The 19,471-nt window shown below is 33.5% G+C and overlaps 1 protein-coding gene across 1 annotated transcript in view; it reads left to right on the forward strand.

The window, feature by feature from the left end:
• Positions 1-16,949: 16,949 nt before the first annotated feature.
• Positions 16,950-19,471, forward strand: part of LOC140439996 (uncharacterized) — a 994,918-nt gene continuing 992,396 nt past the window's right edge. The window contains exon 1 of the mRNA XM_072530223.1: positions 16,950-17,228. Within this exon, the coding sequence (XP_072386324.1) occupies positions 17,186-17,228 (43 nt within the window). The 5' untranslated portion in view covers positions 16,950-17,185. The remainder of the gene's footprint in view (positions 17,229-19,471) is intronic.

Below are 19,471 nucleotides of genomic sequence, written 5' to 3' on the forward strand. Positions count from 1 at the left end.
TTATAATTTATGAAAATATTTTAATTCAAAACTAATGACTTTAAATTATTATGTTTAATTTCAAATCAAAAGCTGTCATTCGTTTCTCGTAAAGTGTAGCACAAAACTGTGTTGAACTGTGGCATACTAGAATAAATAAAACACACTGAAAAAATTTAATTTGAAATTAATACAAAATGAATAACTTTTACAGTGAAGTGTGGAATTTAAATATATGTATTATAATTCGAAACTGCTGAAATAATAGTATTTTGTCATATCTTCATTATTAAAAAATTCTTCAAACATTTTGGACATTAACTCAGCCGTCTCTCTGGTTATTAAATGTATTAGATACCGTTTTTTGTTGTTAATAATAAAAATAATATTTATCTAAACACATTTTTGAACGTTATTTTTTTATTTAGATTTAGTGCAATTCCGTTATCTGTGATGGCAACAATGAATTGTTTCTCGAACCATTGTCTCCAGCCTGAACCAGAGATATGTAAGAGAGGCTCTCTTATATATCTCTGGTCTGAACACTGGTTTACATTGGGATAAAAAAGTGTACCATTTTTATATGACGGGAAGTGTACAAGGGTACATAACACTATGTCCGGATGGTAAATGATGGTGCACATAATATGGTAGAGGTAAAAAACACCAAGTCCACATGGTGTTGTTTACGTCTGACTGGAAGTGGACTTGATGTTTATTAAAAAGTCGGTAACTTGCCGTAAAATTGTCTCTGGACATAGTATGGTTTACCTATGTGTAGAGCCAGAAAAGTTATATTCAAAAGTGCAATAATCTAAATTTCGATAAAAATGGACATAGTGTCTTTTACCTCCGGGGTACACATATAAGTTTAATATATACAGAATAATTTAGTTTTGGTTAGTGATATCACGCTTAAACTGAAACTAATAAGTCAAAACAAACACTCTTTAAATATTATACTCACCACATGTGCTTTTAGTTGCTTTCTCGGCTAGTGATATTATGGAATTATCGCTTTCGTTCTATTTTTCATCTTCAAAAATCTTTGTAACTCACCTGACTCAAAAAACATGATCCATATATAATGACAAATATAATTTCTACAAACAATAGTATCTATTACTAAAAATACTGATATAAGTAAAAATACTGATAAAGTAATAAAGTAAAATCTACTATAAAGTAAAATTAAAGGTTAAATACATAAACTACACTTTGTACTTGGGCGGTTTTGCTTCTAATCCCTTCAATTATCCTCTCCGCTAACAAATGCTACTTTGGTTGCTACATTAAAACAACTGAAATCAAGTAATATCTCGAGGAGTAGAAAAACTAAAATCTATAAAACTCTGATAAGACAAATATATTTAAATCGTTTTAATTATAATTATTTATTGGATTCCTTTAAGCATTAAAAAACATATTAGCAAATAAAACTTTATCGAAAGCCATTATAACGGATTTTTCTTGTAAACTGGTTATATATCTTACGAAATGAGCAATTTTTATACAGAAGTTTATGGTTTACCTACATATGCATTTGTTAATTGCAAACCAGGTAACTATTAATTACATATACCACTTAATGAAATGCTGCATGTTTTTCCAATTACCCAATTATATTTAATTTTCGTTGCAAATTATATAACGAGAGCAATAAAAGGAAACATTCGTATTTATTGGCGCATATTCAATAAAAACATCCTACTTATCGGTACAGCGTTTAGATTCAAGATCTATATCAAGAATCTATAAACTAGCAGATATGATTTATACATATACTATCAAACAAATTACTTAGAGCATACTGACGTGTCCCATAATATCTAATTAATTAAATCCTTTAATAACCTTTGATAATATTAAACAGTAGTCTACTGGGGTTTCTTGTCCACTTGCATAATATGATCTATTTGTACTGTCGTAAATGGGGTGCTGGGTAACGCTAAATGAACTACCAACAAAGAACCGCAAACCTGTCTCACGTAGATATCCTGGCGAACACATTGCAATTAACAACAGCATGAAACGAACAAATGACGGCTCTTATCAGAACCATTTGTCGGTCCAATAATCCCATTATGCCAAATTAATGTTAAAGACAGCAGCTGAAGCAAGAGTGATTATCTTAGCACGTTTCTGGCAAAGAACAAATTTGACGTTGTTACAGTCCAAGAAATACATACTGTTGACGATCTTAAATTAGTGACAAGCAAGGTTAAAGTCGTGACAAGCAAGGTTTAGATATCTGGGAATAGATAAAACTAGTTACGGAGATGTTAAAGAAGAAGTACGACAACAAAGCCTAAAAGCAAGTAAAGTATCGGGTTCTCTTAATGACACAATCTGGAAGAACAAACACCTAAGACAAGACACAAAAACAAGAATATATAAAGCAGCAATTAGACCTATATTAACATACACGGCGAAAAAAAAAGCCAAAAGAGACAAAAGAAGGTGGGCTGAAGAACTTGCAAAACAAGCAGAAACAGCTGCACAATACAACAGAACTAGGGAGCTTTACCAAATTACTAGACGACTAACACAAAAAGGGTCCAACTGTTCGAACATTGTAAGATCCAAAACAGGCGAATTGCTTACTACAACAGATGACCAAGTAGAGAGATGGAAAGAGCATTTTCGGGAGATGCTAGGTATTCCCAGAGATAACGCAGACCAAATAGTCGAAAACCCGCAGAATATAGATTTGCATATTTCTTGCGAGGCCCCTTCCAAAACGGAGATAATAGCAGCTATCAAATCTCTGAGAAACAACAAGTCACCGGGAATCGATAACATTGCTGCTGAAATGCTTAAAGCTGATCCGCATCTAACTGCTGAACTTTTGCTCCCCATAATCCGAGAGGTGTGGGAAACAAACCACATTCCAGCGGGCTGGAAAAAAGGTAACATTATCAAGCTTCCAACAAAAGGCAACCTCACACTGTGCAAAAATTGGAGAGGAATAACCTTGCTTACTGTCATAAATAAAATTTTTGCGACCATCATACTGAAAAGAATAACAAACAAGGTTGAGTTTCGAGCTAATCAAGCAGGCTTTAGGCCAGAATCCTCCTGCATAGACCACATTAATACTGTGAGGGTAATAATGGAACAATCGGTTGAATGGAACACATCCCTATACATGGTTTTTGTTGATTTTGAACAAGCCTTTGATAGCTTGTCTCACGCTGCTCTATGGAAAATTTTAGAGCTAAGAAACATCCCACAAAAAATAATTTCTATTATAAAGTCACTATATACTGATGCGAAATGCAGCGTGACACACAATGGGATCAACAGTGACGAATTCAACGTACTTACTGGAGTTAGACAGGGATGCGTGCTTTCTCCGTTTCTTTTTAACATAGCTATAGACTATGTTCTCTCCAAACTAGACTCCGACACAAGAGGGATACAATGGACGTTAACCACACGCCTAAGCGATCTAGAATACGCGGACAATATCTGTCTATTAGGTCAAAGGTTCCAAGATCTGGCTTACCAATTGGAAACACTTTCCACTGAAGCCAATAAAATAGGTTTGAAAATCAATATTAGTAAAACTAAGTCCATGAGAATAAATGCAAGGAACAACACGCTATTTACTATCGACAATATGCAGATTGAAAATGTGGAAAACTTTACGTATCTTGGAAGTGTCATAACAGAAAACGGAGGTACAGAAGACGATATTCGTATGAGGATACGAAAAGCTCAACAAGCTTTCAGCACGCTCAACCCTGTTTGGAGATCTGGCGAGTATACTACAAGGACAAAGATCCGAATATTCCGATCAAATGTCATGTCTGTTCTACTCTACGGATGTGAAACCTGGAAAGTGACAAACACCCTCACAGACAAACTGCAGGTCTTTGTTAACAAATGTCTACGAAGAATTGTTCGTATATTCTGGCCTAACACCATCAGAAACGACGATCTGCTACACCTGACCGAACAAAAGAGGGTACAAAATGAAATTAGGTCCAGAAAGTGGGGTTGGATCGGTCACACACTCCGAAAAAATAGTTGCAGTATCGCAAAGACTACCCTAGAGTGGAATCCCCAAGGGAAAATAAAAAGAGGTCGCCCAGTACAAACTTGGAGAAGATCCATCATGGACGAGATAAGAGGCCAAGGAAAGTCTTGGAATGAGGTGAAGGCCTTCGCGCAAAATAGAACCCGATGGCGCGTTTTCACTGAAGCTCTATGCTCCACTTAGGAGTTCAAGAACCTTATATATATATAACATACACGGCGGAGACCTGGCACATCTAAAACGAGACCACTCTAGAAACAATCGAGATAAAAATACTCCAAAAAATATCAGGGAAAAGTCTGTTGGATAGAGAGAGAAGCGAAAACATGAAATATAGAAGACATAAATGGATGGGTGACAAAACGGAAACAGAAATGGAGCGAATACATTAGTAGAACAGCAAAGGATAGTACGAATAGCCCGAGATAAGTCACCAAATGGACGAAGAAGTATTGGCAGACCAAGAAAAAGATGGTGCGATAATTTAAACAATTTAGAAGGCTAATATTGAAGAAGAAACACGTTTTAAAGCCTACATACTGTGCAGTACAAAACCGAATCTATATAAAAAAAGTTACAAAATGTACCACATATAAATCAGACGTACACTCGGAAAGAAAAGTACTATACGGTGACAGTCTGGGAATGGCTCGCGGCTAGACAAAACAGTGGAGATGGTCGTGCGGTCCACAAAACAAAAAAAATCCGAAGTTATATCAGGGGCGCCAGGTAAATTGGCCCACAGCCTTCCCTACGCAAATAATCTTTCAAAACTGTAAAGTATTTGTAAATATTAAAATAAAAACAAACCGCAAATAATCTTAAAAAAAACTATTGTATCCCGTAAACCCTGAAGCAAGAAAACACTAATTACCATACGTGTCTAAAATAATTATTTGGAAATAAATATATTGATTTTAATACTTTGTTTATCTGCCTTTTGGCGATAATGGAGCAATACAAAAAAACTTGTCTTTGAACTAGAATGTATGAAAATATGAATATTTTTTTAGAGATGGGATAAAAAAATAACTACAACTTTTTAATTAATTAAAAACGAAATGTCCTAACACTCACACTTCTTAGCCAGATTAGGGGTTTAAAATATCCCAAATTGGGATAGTCGGCTATTTGGGCTCGTGATTAGACTAATTTCTTGATTTAAATGCGACTCCGGTATTCACGTGTACTGTAGATCCGCTTTTTAGCGAAATTGTGGATACTCCCAAAAAAACCCTTAGACGCAGGCAGCAAATTCCCTTGAATATCCACACGGTTCGTACTAGTCCAGATCCCACATGGAAAAGCCGCAAAAAAACAAAATGTCGTTTTCAATCTAGCCCGAACTTTTCAGTACCACGGTCAAACCTAGAATCACTTTCTTTCCGTCGTCTTCCCGAACACTTGACAAATTGACAAACGGAGGTCACTGAATAATACCGAGATTCAAATATTTAAATTTTGTGATCCCAATTCTTCCAAGATAACTCTAGAAAGAACGATCTAAATTAGTTTCTTCACAAAAAGAGGACATTTTCCCTTAACTTCAGCACAATTTGCCAGACATTACCCCTATTTTAATTTTATTTTCGCCACCTTGCTTATAATATATTATAGGCAACCGATCTTACACGTACAGAACTGTTAAAATTTTTGAAAATAGAGGTGGGACCCTCTACTTTAAATTTGGAACGTAACATTACAAGAAGGAAGAAAGAAGAAGAAGCTTCACTAAACCATGCTCAATACAGTATTACGGTCTTGAAAAAAAAAACAGAAAACAGAAATTTGATATCAGTTAAAAGAAGCTAAAACTACACAAGAACAAAGCCTAACAATGATGGAGCTTGTTGGGCCCGAAAAAAGCAAAAGCTCTAAAATTAACTAAATCTTGCAAAGCCGCATAAGTTGACAACATTTATTCTAAATTTTTAAAACACATAGGACCGAATATCCCTAAGTGGCTCATTCAATTTTACAATCAAATAATGACTAAGAAGTTTTCAAAATACTTCAAACAAAGTAAGATTATCACAATATCTAAACCTAAGAAAGACCCTGCACTACCTGAGAGCTACAGACCAATCGCTTTTTTAAGCGTTTGCTACAAGATATTTTAGAAGGTAATCCAGACGAGACTATTTCACTTCATCATCATTCTGACTTTACAACCCTGCGTGGGTCCTAGCTTCCTTAAGAATTTCTCTCCAGTCGTCCCTATCCATCGCCTTTCTCCGCCAAGCACCTATTCCCATATTTCTCATGTCTTCATCAATGTTATCAAGGAACGTTGTTATGGGTCTTCCTCTTCTTCTCTGACCAATCGCTCTATCAAGGAGCGTTTTTCTAGCTGGGTCATTTTGTTCCATCCGCATTACATGCCCTATCCACCTTAGACGTCATATCTTAACACATTCGCGACCAACCGTCACACATGTGTGACGGTGAAGTTTTCGTAAGGACTGCTGACACATATGTGTGACATCGAACTTACGTGATGAAATGTAAAATAATTTTACCACGGTTTATCACAGTGGGACTAAATTTGGCCACAGTCCACCTAAACAATCCTTCTTTCACACGCTATGGCTGGGTTGTGATTTGGACGTTTAAAAAAAGAAGAAATAACCTGTAAATTTATGGAACGTAAATTTATAGAATGTAAACGTCGAATACGAAAAGTATCGTTAATTGTGTATAATTTAGAAAGGTAATATAAAAATGTAACTTATTTATACACCGTGTAATAACTTATTATTTATTTTAGACGTATTAACAATGTCAAAACGACATCTAAGTACACGAGACCTTCAATTAAAGGCCGAGATGGCTAGTAGGGAAGTTAGTGAGTACAGAAATGCCGAAAATATTGAATATGAATTCGAGGAGGACCATAATGATGAAATGTTTTATTCTAGTGGAAGTGAATATTCTCCTTCTCATTCTGGAAGAGAGACTGAGGATACTAGCAATGATGGGGGAGAGTCGAGCAATGACGGCGGTGAGTTGAGTAATGATGAGGGCGAAGCGAATGATGCAAATGAAAATGTGGTACAAGAAAATGATGAGGCGGACTGGCTTGATGTAGAGGAAAATATTGAGATACATCAGTTTACTGAACAAGAAAATATAAAAGTAGAAATTCCTGTTGATGCAACACCTATACAATATTTTTCATTACTATTTGATGAAGAGCTTTTGATAAAAATCGTAGAGTGGACAAATCACAGAGCTGCTTCACTCAAAGAAAACCCTTCTTTAAAAAAATATTCCTTTTTAAGACGCTGGATGGATATAAATATTGACGACTTAAAAAAATTTTTGGGTCTCTGCATATTAATGGAAAACATTAAACTCCCCTCCTTACGTTTATACTGGAGCACAGATCCACTATATCACTTTTCAATATTTGGAAAAACTATACCCAGATCAAAGTTTGAAGCTATTCTTCAAAATATTTGTTTTTACAAGCCGGAAGACGTAGAAGTTCAAGATCGACTTTACAAAATTAAAAACATTACTTCTCATATTATAAATAATATCTCTAAAGTTTACTATCCAGGAGAGAACTTAAGTCTTGACGAAGCCCTCTTACTGTGGAGAGGGCGGTTAATATTCCGACAGTATATGCCAAAAAAAAACTAGTAAATATGGAATAAAAATTTATGAGATTACTAGCTCTGATGGATTTTTACTAAATTTCCTAATCTACAGCGGCAAGGGGACAGTAGTAAATGAAAATGGGCATGCGTTTGAAGTAGTTCACAGACTTGTTACTGAATATTTAGAGAAGGGGCACACTATCTACATGGACAATTATTACAACAGTTATGAGCTTGCCAAGTTTTTACATGAAAAGAAGACCTACGTTTGTGGAGCATTAAGAAAAAATAGAAAAAGTAACCCAAAGAGTGTTATTACAAAAAAATTAAAGAAAGGAGAAGTCGTATGGCAAAGAAGAGGTCCAATCATAGTATTACAATGGAAAGATAAGAGAAATGTAATAATGATTTCATCCAAGCATGGTTCCGAAATGATTGAAGTTGAAAATCGTAGAGGCCAGAAAGAGTTGAAGCCAGTAATGATTCGTGACTACAATTCCTTTATGTCGGGAATTGACAGAATTGACCAGATGACTTCATATTATGGCACACCACGAAAAACGCTGAGATGGTACATGAAAGTTTTCTTTCACTTACTAGATATTTGCATGTGGAATGGCAACTGGTTGTTGAATAAAAATAGGAACACGTCAAAGAAAACAAGAATGTCGTACCTTCAGTTTAGAGAGGAAGTGATCAAACATTTACTGGGGCAAACAGAACGGCCAAGCAGAAAAAAAGTTGTTGCGGCACACAACTTGAAAAAAGAAAATAAGCGGAAAAGATGTCGACAGTGCAGTGCAACCAAGAAAAGGGCTGTCACCTGGTACACATGCCAGGAATGTAAGGGGAGTGATGGACAGCCCATTGGGTTATGTGTTACACCCTGTTTTGCTGAGTGGCACAGAAAAGACAATTAAACTTATACAATATGTTTTATTTTTTATTGGAAGTAATTTTTAGTTTTGTTAATATTGAATAAATAAATGATTTTTTATAAGTAGTAGCTAAAAATGTTTATGTCACATATTTGTGACACTTGGGTTATGTTCAAATTTTTATTACTATAGACCAGTGTCACATATGTGTGACATTATCCAAAACATTTTTTTTTATAATCCTTGTTCAATTATAATACTCCTCCCCAAAAATGGTGGATTTGGCATGTTTCTTTCACGTTTAACCAAAATCAGTTTGACTGGACAGACCTAAAAATAGGTTGGTCGCGAATGTGTTAATATGCTTTACGATATCAGGTTCCTGGTATATTCTATGAAGTTCTTCTCCACACTCCATTGTCATTCACTACTCCATAGTTTCACCTTAGTAGTTTTCTTTCGAAACATCCTAACATGTTTTCATTATTTTTTGTTAGAGTCCAGGTCTCTGAACCATATGTAAGGCCTGGGTGTATTATTATTTTTTAGAGTTTTATTTTTGTTTTTCTCGATATAATTGTGGATTTAAGGAGGAGATTGAGCCCAAAATAGAATTTGTGGGCCATGCAAATTCTGCGGTATATCTCTGCGGTAGTATTATTTTCAGTGTTAAGGAGTGCTCCCAGATATACAAATTCGTCAAATATTTTTCAAGAACAAGCTGGATTCGTGCCAGGAAGAAGCTGTAGCGATCATGCCCTCTTCCTAAGAACATTTATTGAGAATGTATATCTACAGAAACTTAAAACAGCAATAGCTTTCATAGACCTGACCTGCGCCTATGACACACTGTGAAAGGAGGATATTTTGTTTATAATATACCAAATGCTACCTTGCTGTTAATTCAGAAATCTGCAAAACGGTATACATAGGGTCAGTCATGTCTCACCTTCTTTTTAATATTTATACATCAAATGTACCGACTACCATCTTACGCAAATTTACCTATGCCGGTGACATAGCCTTGGGAGCCCAAGAAAAAAATCATGAAAAAACGCCGAACCAATAGTTTACTTTTCAAACGCCGAACTCATTTCTTTCGCCATATTTATAATTTCCCATTACTACTTCTGCATTATCCATTTTCGCATTAAAGTCGCCCATAATTACTCTGTAATATGTTGGTGTAGCATGTTTTGCTGTTTTTAGGTCCTTATGCTGTTCATTTCAACTATATTTTGTGTTTACTGTGTATAATGAATCCCATTTCACAATTTTAAATATTTTTTAGTGTTTTCTTCTCCTCTTCAATGAATTGGTGTCCTGAATTAAGACTAATTTGGGCTTCTTCTCTGTCTTATTTCGCTGAGGCTCATTTGATGATGTCCTATTTTTATTGTTTTTAGTTCATCCTCCAGTTCCATGATCTTCAAGTCCGATATAAGAGTTCTAAGATTGTTTGACAATAATATTGACAAAAATGTCACCTGAATATAAGAACTAAGTATCTCAAAATTTATATTTTGAGATATTCATACCATATTATTTCAAATATTATGTACATTTCAGTACAAAAAGCAGGTACCTTGATATAATAGGTAAGAGCCATCCACTGAATAGTGTAAAAAGTATGTATCACCCGACTGTTTTAGAAGAAGTGGCTATTTAAAATTACATAGTGTTAATATTCAAAATTTGTGTATTTAAAATATATACTTAGCACATGTTTAAGATGTTAAGGCATAATAATTGTGTTTTATAAGAAAAGATGATGTCTAGAGGAGAAAACATGGTGCAGCTAACACGTGAAGTTGAACCTAAAGTGGAAGGTGGTTAAAATAGGTTAAATGGAAATGATAGGTTATGTATTTATATGTGGGGTAAATCTGGATTTGTTCTTCCCACGACACTTTTAATAAACGACAAAACTTCAAGTTTCAAATAAAAAAGAATCGTGTTTAACAACCTTAAAGATAATTTATTTTTAAAACGTGATTTATTATAACCTCAAAAATAAATAAATCGTTCATACATAGATCTGGTTATGACAATGTTTCATTTGGCTATATTTTGAGGATCAAACACTAACCCAAAGACACCATAGCATAAAGACTTATTTCCAAATAATTCTGACACAAGCGATTTTTCTGGAGAGGAATCAGAGTATTTCCTAGCAGTCGTTCAGACTCCGATACACAAAGTGTCAATGTAAAATTGGCAGGGATGGAAGAACCACCAACAAAAACCGATAAACCTAGACGAAAAAAAAGGCAACCAACCAGTTGGCCAAGAAATATCTGGAAATAAAGAAGACTTGAAGGTCAGGACTCTCCAAATGAAACCTCGCTGCAGGGAATAGTGTAGGCTTAAATGTTTTATGATACCCGAAGATGAGAAACTTACTATTTTTCAATCTTATTATAAACTAGCGGACTACGTAGGCCAGCGAGATTTTATAAATGCAACCACAGAAAAGACAGTTAAAAAATCAAAGACGACGCAAAAAGAGTCCAGAAAGTAGGGATGGCGGTTTTTGACAAAACACCGGTTTTCTGTTATACCGGTTTTTTTTTTTTGCTTACGGTTTAACCTGGCGGTTATAACCGGCCAAAAAAACCGGTTTTTACAAAAACCGGTCAAACAAAAAAAAAAATCTACTGTTTTCAATTTAAGAAAGACAACTATTATAAATATGGATATAAGTAATTCTTCAAAGAAGAGGTCTTTAGAGAAGTGAATTGCGGGAGAAAAGCCTCGCGTATGCTTCCGAGAAATGTTACTTTACCACGTTGTTATTCACAAGGCTATCTAACATTTTTGTGTATATTTCTTTAAATCAGTGAAACGACAACAAACGAAATTATTTTCTTTTCAACCTGATGTACAATAAGTGTCATGGTTTAAGATATTTCGCCGAAGAGAAATGAATAAATGGTTTTTGGCAATTATCTCGAAAAATTAAAATTCGAATTACCTAGTTCTGACATTTACGTGACGGTAAAAAGGAATATTTATTTATAGTCTAGGCGGGATCTGTTTTGGATTGGACATTTTCCATAGGAAGCTATTTTTTTGCAGGAATCCCCTCAGGATGTGCGCAATATCGATAATCACAATATGCGCCAGTCGCAAACCCTGTGCTAAATTTTTTATTTAACAAAATCTGAAAACAATTGAAAATTTCTCATTTTTTTTGCTCCTATTTTCGTTTATAATTCGGAAAATATTGATCCTAGAGAAAAAATTATAAAAAGTTAAAAGTTTTGTTATTCAATTTTACACAATATTTCGTTAGCTAGAAATTGAAAATTTAATGTTTATTGTTGAAAAAATAGCAATAATTGAAAAAAAAAGTACAAAAAAATGAAGTTAATCCTTTAAATATTTTCGACTTTCTAAATTTGACTTACAAGCTCCATATTCCGCCTAAAAAAACCTTTTAATATGTTTAAAACGTGTGCTAAATTTTGTTAAGATCGGTCGAATAGGTTTTGCATAATAATTTTGCAACCCAGCCTACTGAAAAAAAATAGCAAATTTTCAAATTTATAGTAGGCCATAAATAAGGCCCCCCAGATAGTTGCAAATTTTTTTACACATAAAGGAAGGCTCAAACTTTCAAACGCTTTTTGTAAAACTCAAATCGGTTCACTAGACGAGCCTAGAAATTTTTTAAAGAAATTTAGAGAAGTTTTAAACATTTTATATATATATATATATATATATATATATATATATATATATTTATATATATATATATATATATTAGGCTTATAAACAAATTGAATAACTTTACGAGCTTTAAACATATCAATTTCAAAATTTATACACTTAAAGAACATTAAAAGACGCTTCTTTAAAAAAAAAGATACATTCGGCTTACTGGTTGCCGAGATATTGAAGGTCAAAGTTGGCATACATTTGCCGTGTAACAATAAGTGCTAGAGGGCTCGTTTTTAAACAAATGCCCTCGTCTTGTCAAGTACTTTTTATATGAAAAGTTTAACGTAATGCGCTTCATGGCAACATCCATAAAAAAGACAAATAAAAAACCGTTTTCGCGTAAAATGTCGCTCGGAATGCATGAGAGGTGGTGGTGGGGGACATTCACTCGAAATGTGAATCGGCGAGTTTAAAATCATAGCGCGCGCTAAAAATTGCATTATCTCGGCTTCTTGTTAACCAATTTTGCTCTTTTTTTTTGAATCGATTTCAGGATTTCAAATATCATATTTTCAAATACCATTTTTAATTACATATATTTGCAATAATCATAGGTTAAACAAGTAATTGCATTTTTTCTTCATGCATTTTTTTTGAGCTTGCAATTTATACATTGAAGTAAACTGTTACTTTTAGTAAACAAATATGTATTTATAAATTGTTAATAAATAATTTAAATTGTTAAAACAAAGGCGAACGAAAAAAAAAAATTTTTTTTTCATAAATAAACTTTATTTTGACTCAATCTTCAATAATTTTTCGAGTACAAGTAAAAGTTCGAGTAAAAAGTACTTGACAAGACGAGGGTATTTGTTTAAAAACGAGCCCTCTATCACTTATGGTTACACGGCAAATGTATGCCAACTTTGACCTTCAATATCTCGGCAACCAGTAAGCCGAATGTATTTTTTTTTTAAAAGAAGCGTCTTTTAATGTTCTTTAAGTGTATAAATTTTGAAATTGATATGTTTAAAGCTCGTAAAGTTATTTAATTTGTTTATAAGCCTAAAAAATGTTTAAAACTTTAAAAAAAGTTCTAGGCTCTACTAGTGAACCGATTTGAATTTTACAAAAAGCGTTTGAAAGTTTAAGCCTTCCTTTATATGTAAAAAAAATGCAACTATCTGAAAGTCTTATTTAGGACCTACTATAAATTTGAAAATTTGCGATTTTTTTTTAGTAGGCTGGATTGCAAAATTATTATGCAAAACCTATCCGACCGATCTTAACAAAATTTAGCACACGTTTTAAACATATTAAAAAGTTTTTCTAGGCGGAATATGGAGCTTGTAAGTCAAGGTTAGAAAGTCGAAAACATTTAAAGGATTAACTTCATTTTTTGTACTTTTTTTTCAATTATTGCTATTTTTTCAACAATAAACATTAAATTTTCAATTTCTAGCTAACGAAATATTGTGTAAAATTGAATAACGAAACTTTTAACTTGTTATAATTTTTTCTCTATTATCAATATTTTCCGAATTATAAACGAAAATAGGAGCAAAAAAATGAGAAATTTTCAATTGTTTTCAGATTTTGTTAAATAAAAAATTTAGCACAGGGTTTGCGACTGGCGTATATCGTGATTATCGATATTGGGCACATCCTGAAGGGATTCCAGCAAAAAAATAGCTTCCTATGGAAAATGTCCATTATGGTCTGTATTTCTACAGATCCCGCCTAGTCTATTATCGCACTTTGTGATAGCTTGATCTTTACCAGGGTTTCTTAGCAACTTCTGCTTCAACCCCGCTACCTTGGTTGGGGATATTGGAGTCGCCGGAGACTGAGTTTCGTCTTTCATGTAAAATAACTTTTGGGGCTTTTGGTCATTGAAATTCCACACTTGGCTAGTTGGTTTGGATGTGGAGGAAGAAAAGGGTGGAGATTAGAATGCTTTAAAAATCCATGAGCTTGTGTAGGTAGGTTTGCTATTTCTGAAGTAGATCTATCCACTGCAATTATCGCAGTAAAGTATCCAATTACTACATTACTATTTACTTTTACACTTTTTGTTGTTCTTTCTTATTATTCTGTCATTAAAAAACGCAATTTATCGTTAATAAATCGTTCCTCCGCTTGTGTGTTGTTAAACTATCGGTACTAATAGCCATTTTACAATTCACACTGTGTTGCGATTAGCTGTTTAGTTACATTTATATAGTAGAGGTTCTGAAACTGTTTTCTGGTGGCATGTTTAAGTTAAATTTTGTATGTCCTTAATCTTTTAAATACGATACATAACACAGCTTTCCGTATTTGTATAGGCGCCGTTCGATCTAGCCCCGTAGAAAACCTATATTGCCAAGCAAATAAACCCCTCTTTGGACTAGACTGGAGCAACTACTACTCTCCTACGCAGTACCTATTTCTTCTAATCCCTCTTACCCAGTATATCCTCTTTTTATATCATCTACGAATGTACTGCAATATCTCTATAAATTAACATTATTAAAACCCATCCCACTAATTTTGGCACAGTTACTTGATGACAAACAATTCCACTTCACGTATCTCCATATCCACCTTGGTCTATAGTCATTCCTCAATGTAACACATCACTTACAAAATACGATAAATTTACAACTTCCAAGGAACTCAGTATAAAAAACTTATCGTGGCAAGGAGACTTCGGATCGGACCACGGTTCGTAGACTTACTACGGTTGCCTCTTCCGACTGGGGTGGGGATGCTTGAGTTACGTCACCAGAGTACACAAAAATACAAAACCCATTTATTATCACAGTTTGTTCGTGGTAATTATCTTTCAGTTCATCATTTGCTTTATTATTTATCGTTTCTTAAACATCTCAGTTTACTTTATATTTTTGTATTTGAAATTTTGGTGTTGTTTTCTATAAAAACTTATTTTGAATTATCGAAGAAACGTTATTTATTGTAGTTGTACATCTTTTTATAAGGTGAGTTAAAACTTTAAAATTTCATTGTGTATTACCGTAATAATAATGTTGATGAAATTTTAAAATGACAGGCACAAGTTGTAGTGTGAAGGAAAGATATTAAAAAAATGGAAAAAATAGTTATGTAATGCGGTAATTCATTCAATAGTTAATCCAGTATTGATGGAAATTCAGTATACTCGACAAATTTTCAGTGTAAAATGGAGATTGAAGTCCTAGATTTACGTAAATCCTGCATTAACATTGGATAAACGTTAACAACAGGATCTGATTAATTTTAAGTACCAAACTGCCTAAATATCAACAGTTTTCCATAATTAGGTATTATAATCCAGTAGACATCTTTATTTCATAACTATCTTTACTATTTTCCACACATCAAAGACATAAAAACGACGATTAACAATGTTACGATTCAAATTACTGTACTCTCGTGACGTAATTTCGGGCTTAATGTTGATTGGTCAGTCGGAAGAGGCAACCGTAGTAAGTCTACGAACCGTGGGATCGGACCATCGAGTTAGAATCTACGGAGAAGCTATGAGCATATTAACGTATGTACTAAAAACGGCGTAGGTAGGCGTGGCTAACTGTGATATCAATATGGCGGTGGGATCATGGCCGGACTCAATAATATTAAAACTACTATAAAAATATGACTAGTTATTCAGAAGATTTAATCATAATCTAAAAAAGTGCAATACATTTTTAATAAACTAAAATAAAATAAATAAAATAAAATAAAAAAACATAAAATAAAATAATTTATTTATCCCGCGGTAAACACTAAAAACACGATATATTATACATAAAGATAAATTAATACAGTCAAATACTATTAATTTATTCTCTGAAGTACGGGCCATTACTTTGTTTACATATTTGTATACTAACCTGTAGAACGTTATTTCTGAAGATTTTTTATTAACATTGCTTCTGCCACTGCAATTACGTTCAGAACAAGAAACCATTATTATGCACTATCACAATATATTATTACAGTTTCTACAAAAGTATTATAAAACTAAAAATATTCGAAAAACAACAAACGTAATTAAACATATACGATCTGTCAAAAGTGGCAAAACAATATGGCCGAAGTGAGGTCGTTTTTAGTCACGTGATGTCCTCTCCATAGATTCTAACTCGATGGATCGGACATACAAAATTAAGACATGGTTACCTGATGTTATCCAGCAACCGACCTACTTGTCAAAGCTGTCAATCACAACTGACAGTCAATCACATACTCACTGAATGCCATCAATATTCTGCCAGAAGACAACGTTATCACCTCAAGTTATAATTAATATACAAGATATACTAAGTAATGCTAACCAAATAAACTCCGCCCTAACACATCTAAAAGACATTCAGTTGTATTATAAAATATAATTTCATTGTACGATAACATTTTGTATTTTGAAACATAATATTTATTGTAAAATTTTTTGTTTTATAATCGTCCTTGTGTAAGTGGCCTTAGTAGTCGAGCACATTAATTTTAAATAAAAAAAACAATTTATATGTATAAACCATAATTGATTGTAATAAAAATTACATTTTATATTTGTTTTGGATAATCAATCAATCCGGAAATCAATTTCAAAAATTATAATAAATTCAGAAGTTAATAGATGTTTGTAAAATAAATTTTTGAAAAAATTTGAAAGTACTGGCCTAAAATAAGTTTTATTCTTTGTATTAAAATTTATACTTTCCTAATAACTATTAAAAGAACTTGTAATAAAAAGTTGCCATGATAAAATTTTTGATCAACTCGTTTGTCAGTCACCTACAATCCTTTTTCGTGAAGAGCTTGACTTAGATTTTAAAAGGGGGTACTTACATTATCTTTATCAAAGAAAAAACAGACAGTAAGAATATGATATTACAATTTAAAATATCTGGACTAAATTCTATGTAAGTACCTCCTTCAAAATACTGTTGGTGACGGCAAGAATATTTTGTAAAAGTAAAACTGTGCTTGACGTTTAATGGGCTGTTTTTGTGTTATGATTCTCAACAAAACTGTTGTGTATGGCGCACTGTGTTTTTTGTTCTTTCATTTTCAAGATTTTTGGTAAGTAGAAACACATTTTTGGTTTAACTTATGGGCTCTTATCGGATTTATTTGATTCATATATTTGATACAGTAATGCTTTATTTATACAGTATTTACTAGTGCAAAATCAGTGTAATACGATTTTTAAAAAGTGTGAGAAACATTTTCTACAAGGACGAAAATTTTAAAAATTAAAATCTCGGAATATTTAAGATACAGAAGATTTTCTTTTAAGAGACTACTTCTTCGTCACGAGCCATATCAGAGTTATCCGACGTTGTCGATCACCATTGCGAAAGCTTCTAGATCTTCTGCCACATGGAATAATGGCCTTCTATTTTGCCATGGTATCAATTGAAATATTCTATATCGACATTATCGATTTCACCTCACTATATGTCTCAGATAAGACAATTTTCGATGTTTAACAGTCTTTAGCACTTCTCTATCTCTGTTGACGCTCCTTAGTACTTCCTCATTACTTTTTATTGCTGTCCAAGGTATCTTCAGCATCCATCTATGAATTCACATTTCTAATTCTTCAATTCTGCACTTAATACTTTTAGTGTCAACACTTATGCTCTATACAAAAGTACAAACCAAATATAGCACTTAGCCATTCTTTGTCTTCTTCTTCGTCTTCTTCGCGCGACTAGGCTTACTCCTGTTTGTCTGCCTCTTTTTCTGTTTCAGTCGTTGTTGACTGTACATTATCTTTCCACCTTTTTGGCGGCCTTCCAACGGGTCTTCTGCTATACGGCTTGTTGTTTTTACAGATGTTCGCTAATCTATCTGGTCCCATTCGGTTTACATGTTCGTTCCAGTTTTTTTTCTTGTTTTTATCCACCTGTTAATATTTTGCATTTTGCATTGTTCGCGTATACTTCTGTTGGTTTGTCTGTCTCTTAATGATATGCCCGCTATTGATCTTAATACTTTCATTTCGATATTGTTGATTTGTTGTTTCGTCTTTCTTGTATCGGTTCTTGTCTCCGCTGCATATGTTAGGATTGAACTTACTGTTGTCTTGTATCCTTTCATTTTGCTTTCCGTGGTCAGATATTTGTTTCTCCATATGGTTTCTCGGACTCAACCACTTACTCTTGCCGCTTGTGATGCTTGTCTTGTGGTCTCTGTTCTTATATCCCTGTCACTAGTGATCTCTACCCCTAGGTAATTGAAATTCATTACTTATTCTACAATTTTGCCGTCTATTTCTAGTTTGCATCTACGCTGCTCTTTACTGATCACTATACATTTAGTTTTTTCTACTGATATTCTCATATTAAGTTTGTTTGCTGTGATATTGAAGGTGTGGAGCTGCCTTTGTAGGTTATCTTCGTTATCAGCAATTAGTACTGCATCATCGGCATAGCATAGTATCGTAATTTTATGCGCTCCCATATGGTATCCGTGTAGTTTTCTTACTGTGTGAATTATTTGATTCATCACCATATTGAATAACAATGTGGTGAGCGAGTCTCCTTGGCGGATTCCTCCTTTTAGTTCTATGCATTTTGTTTCCCCTGTTGGCATTATAACTCTGGTCTTGTTGTTCTTGTTAATTTCATTAATTGTCCTTATTATCTGATGGTCTATTTGTTCAGCTTGTAATAAATTTAAGATGTCATTTCGCTTCACCCGGTCAAAAGTACTTTTTAAATCTACAAAGCACATGTATGCTGGTTTTCCACATTCAATAGACTTCTCTATTACTTGTCTGATAATAAAAATTGCGTCTATTGTGCTGCGGTTCTTCCGGAAGGCTTGTTGTTCATCTGCCATGTTCGCTTTTTAATCGATTTTATATTTTATGACTGCCGTTAATAATTTTAATGTACTATTCAATACAGTTCTAGTTCTAAACTGAGACGATTATTACAAAGAAGTGTCTTTAATTTCATAAAAGTAGTTTTAGTAATTGCTATTATTCGTTTTATTTCTATGTCTGGATTTAGTTGGTCCGTTATGACAGTTCCCAAATATATAATTTTGTGAACTTTTTTAACTTGGACTCAATTTAATTAAAGCTCTGCATCTGAATGTGGATTACGACAAAAGAATAAAAATTTAGTTTTGTTTAAGTTTATTTTAATGCCCATTTCCTCTCATACTTCGTGAATACGTTGATTTTGATGTCATATGTCTGTCTCTCAAGTGCTTTTTTAAATAGCTGTTCTGAGTGAACATTGAAGAATGTTGGGGACAAAATGCAACTATGTGTGACTGCTCGTTGTATGGAGATTTTGTCGGTGTAATTG

This window comes from Diabrotica undecimpunctata, chromosome 4 (genome assembly GCF_040954645.1).
Source record: "Diabrotica undecimpunctata isolate CICGRU chromosome 4, icDiaUnde3, whole genome shotgun sequence".
Taxonomy (NCBI): Eukaryota; Metazoa; Arthropoda; class Insecta; order Coleoptera; family Chrysomelidae; genus Diabrotica; species Diabrotica undecimpunctata.